General features: G+C 38.2%; 1 protein-coding gene across 1 annotated transcript; it reads left to right on the top strand.

Moving 5' to 3' along the window:
* Positions 1-288: 288 nt before the first annotated feature.
* Positions 289-1,766, top strand: LOC107577507 (catalase-like). Its single transcript, XM_016263574.1, has 5 exons — positions 289-489; positions 740-878; positions 1,091-1,221; positions 1,307-1,414; positions 1,578-1,766. Exons 1-5 carry the CDS (start codon positions 289-291, stop codon positions 1,755-1,757), a joined length of 759 nt encoding a protein of 252 aa, XP_016119060.1. The 3' UTR covers positions 1,758-1,766.
* Positions 1,767-2,192: the final 426 nt, after the last annotated feature.

Here is a 2,192-nt window from a genome sequence, read left to right on the forward strand (position 1 = left end):
ATTTTTTTTTTTTTTTTTTTTTTTTTTTTTAGCATTTTAAGGTTACCACAACATTAATTTAAAATAAATTATGTGTAACGTATAAGTATTAAAAAAATATTTAAATAATGTTTATGACTTAATGGGACCTTCATGGAAGTTTGCTGAGGCCCCCTAATGGGCCCGGGCCTCCTGGTTGAGAACCACTGCACTACACTAATGTCTTGCTTTGGTCACTACACAATTCCTATTCTTCCATTTGTGTTCTTTTATAGTTTTGATGAAATAACTCGTTCTTCATAACAAAGAATGAGATGTAGGTGTGCCCATCCCAATGACTGGCTCTGTATCTTTCAGGTTTGGCCCCATAAAGACTTCCCTCTGATTCCTGTGGGACGCCTCGTGTTGAACCGAAACCCTGTCAACTATTTCGCTGAGGTCGAGCAGCTGGCGTTTGATCCCAGTAACATGCCTCCCGGTGTTGAGCCCAGCCCGGACAAGATGCTGCAGGTATGTTTGTACTAATGTGTCTCACAACTTATTAAGCAACCTACCCAGACACATTTCATAGGTTCGTTTGCACAAGCTTAAAATGCACAAAAGGATGCTTGTTCACTATTTTGTCCTTGAGCAAGGCACTTAAGCTCTGCGTACTTGTAATAAGCGTCCTGTAAATCACTTTGGATTAAAGTGTCAGTGACTTATAACTAATTGCAAGAATGTTGCTAAATACTGTAATTGCTCAATTTTGTTGCCACAGGGGCGTCTATTCTCATATCCAGACACACATAGACATCGGCTTGGAGCGAATTACCTCCAACTGCCTGTCAACTGCCCCTACCGCACCCATGTGGCAAACTACCAGAGAGACGGACCCATGTGCATGTACGACAACCAGGGTGAGTGACACACACTCCAAACACGGCAGAACAAAAAATGGGATGTCAAATGCTTTGTTTGGTTTTGAGTTAGAGATGGTATTAGTCTCTTAAAAGTGAGTCAGATGAACAATGCAACATCTGTCTGGAATGCCTGATGTGACCCAAACTTGCATTTCATTGTTCATTGAATTTTGTGGCAAAACAACAGCAGTTCATCTCCTGTCCTGCAGGGGGGGCTCCTAACTACTTCCCCAACAGCTTCAGTGCTCCTGAGACCCAGCCACGCTTCATCGAGTCCAAGTGTAAAGTGTCTCCTGATGTGGCCCGATACAACAGCGCAGACGATGACAATGTGGCCCAGGTTTGTTGGTGAACGTGTGTGTGCATCTGTGTATGGATAATCACAAGTATGGTGAGTTCTAATCCTGCTCTGATGCATTCTGCAGGTGCGCACGTTTTTCACGGAGGTGTTGAACGAAGCCGAGCGAGAGCGTCTGTGTCAGAACATGGCCGGCCACCTGAAAGGAACTCAACTGTTTATTCAGAAACGCATGGTATGAGGTTTTGTTTTTGGTCCTGTGAGATTTTTCACTCTCGTAAATCTCATGACAGCTAGTCAAACTTCTCATTAGCAGTTTTTCAGGAATATATAAACATGCCTAGAAAAAAACCCATTTGTTTCTGAATGATTCAGATGGATTTTTGTAATTTTTGCAGGTGCAAAACCTGATGGCCGTTCACCCCGATTACGGCACTCGCGTTCAAAGACTCCTGGATAAATACAACGCTGAAGGGAAAAAGGTAGAAAACATTCTATCAGTCTCACACACATTCATGTACACGGAAAAAATTAAGAAAAAATGTTGCTTAGAAATTGCAAGTAAATTGTACAATTAATTACAAAGAAATGGCAAGTACAATAAATAGACTAAAGACTAAAATAGACTTTTCTTGGAAAATGTACTCCAATAATCTATTATTTACAGTTTTGAAGATTGAAGTTAATTTAGTGCGTGTCAAAATGGTTATAGTTCATTATTAAGTTGAATTATTATAACTATGAGTAAAACCATAAAAAATGTTACTTGAAATAGTTAACTCAATGAAAATATAAAAAGCTGAAATAAAACATAATAGTATATGTTTAAAAAAATACTGTATGTATTAAAAAAAACACGCACAACAAAATTAAACTAAAACGAAAATGTAAATGAATAATATAAAAATAAAATACAAATTCAGAATATTACAAAAATTATAATAGCATTTCAATGGTACTAAAATTATATGAAAGCTTATTTTGGGCAAAAGGGCACAATTCTGACTTTTTTT

Source organism: Sinocyclocheilus grahami, unplaced genomic scaffold (assembly GCF_001515645.1).
Source record: "Sinocyclocheilus grahami isolate Dianchi unplaced genomic scaffold, SAMN03320097.WGS_v1.1 scaffold6263.1, whole genome shotgun sequence".
In the NCBI taxonomy this organism is placed as follows: Eukaryota; Metazoa; Chordata; class Actinopteri; order Cypriniformes; family Cyprinidae; genus Sinocyclocheilus; species Sinocyclocheilus grahami.

Coding starts and splice junctions, on each gene's coding strand:
- LOC107577507 (XM_016263574.1), top strand. CDS start 289: ATGAGATGTAGGTGTGCCCATCCCAATGACTGGCTCTGTATCTTTCAG. Junction 490..739: donor GCCCGGACAAGATGCTGCAG/GTATGTTTGTAC, acceptor TTGTTGCCACAG/GGGCGTCTATTCTCATATCC. Junction 879..1,090: donor GTGCATGTACGACAACCAGG/GTGAGTGACACA, acceptor CCTGTCCTGCAG/GGGGGGCTCCTAACTACTTC.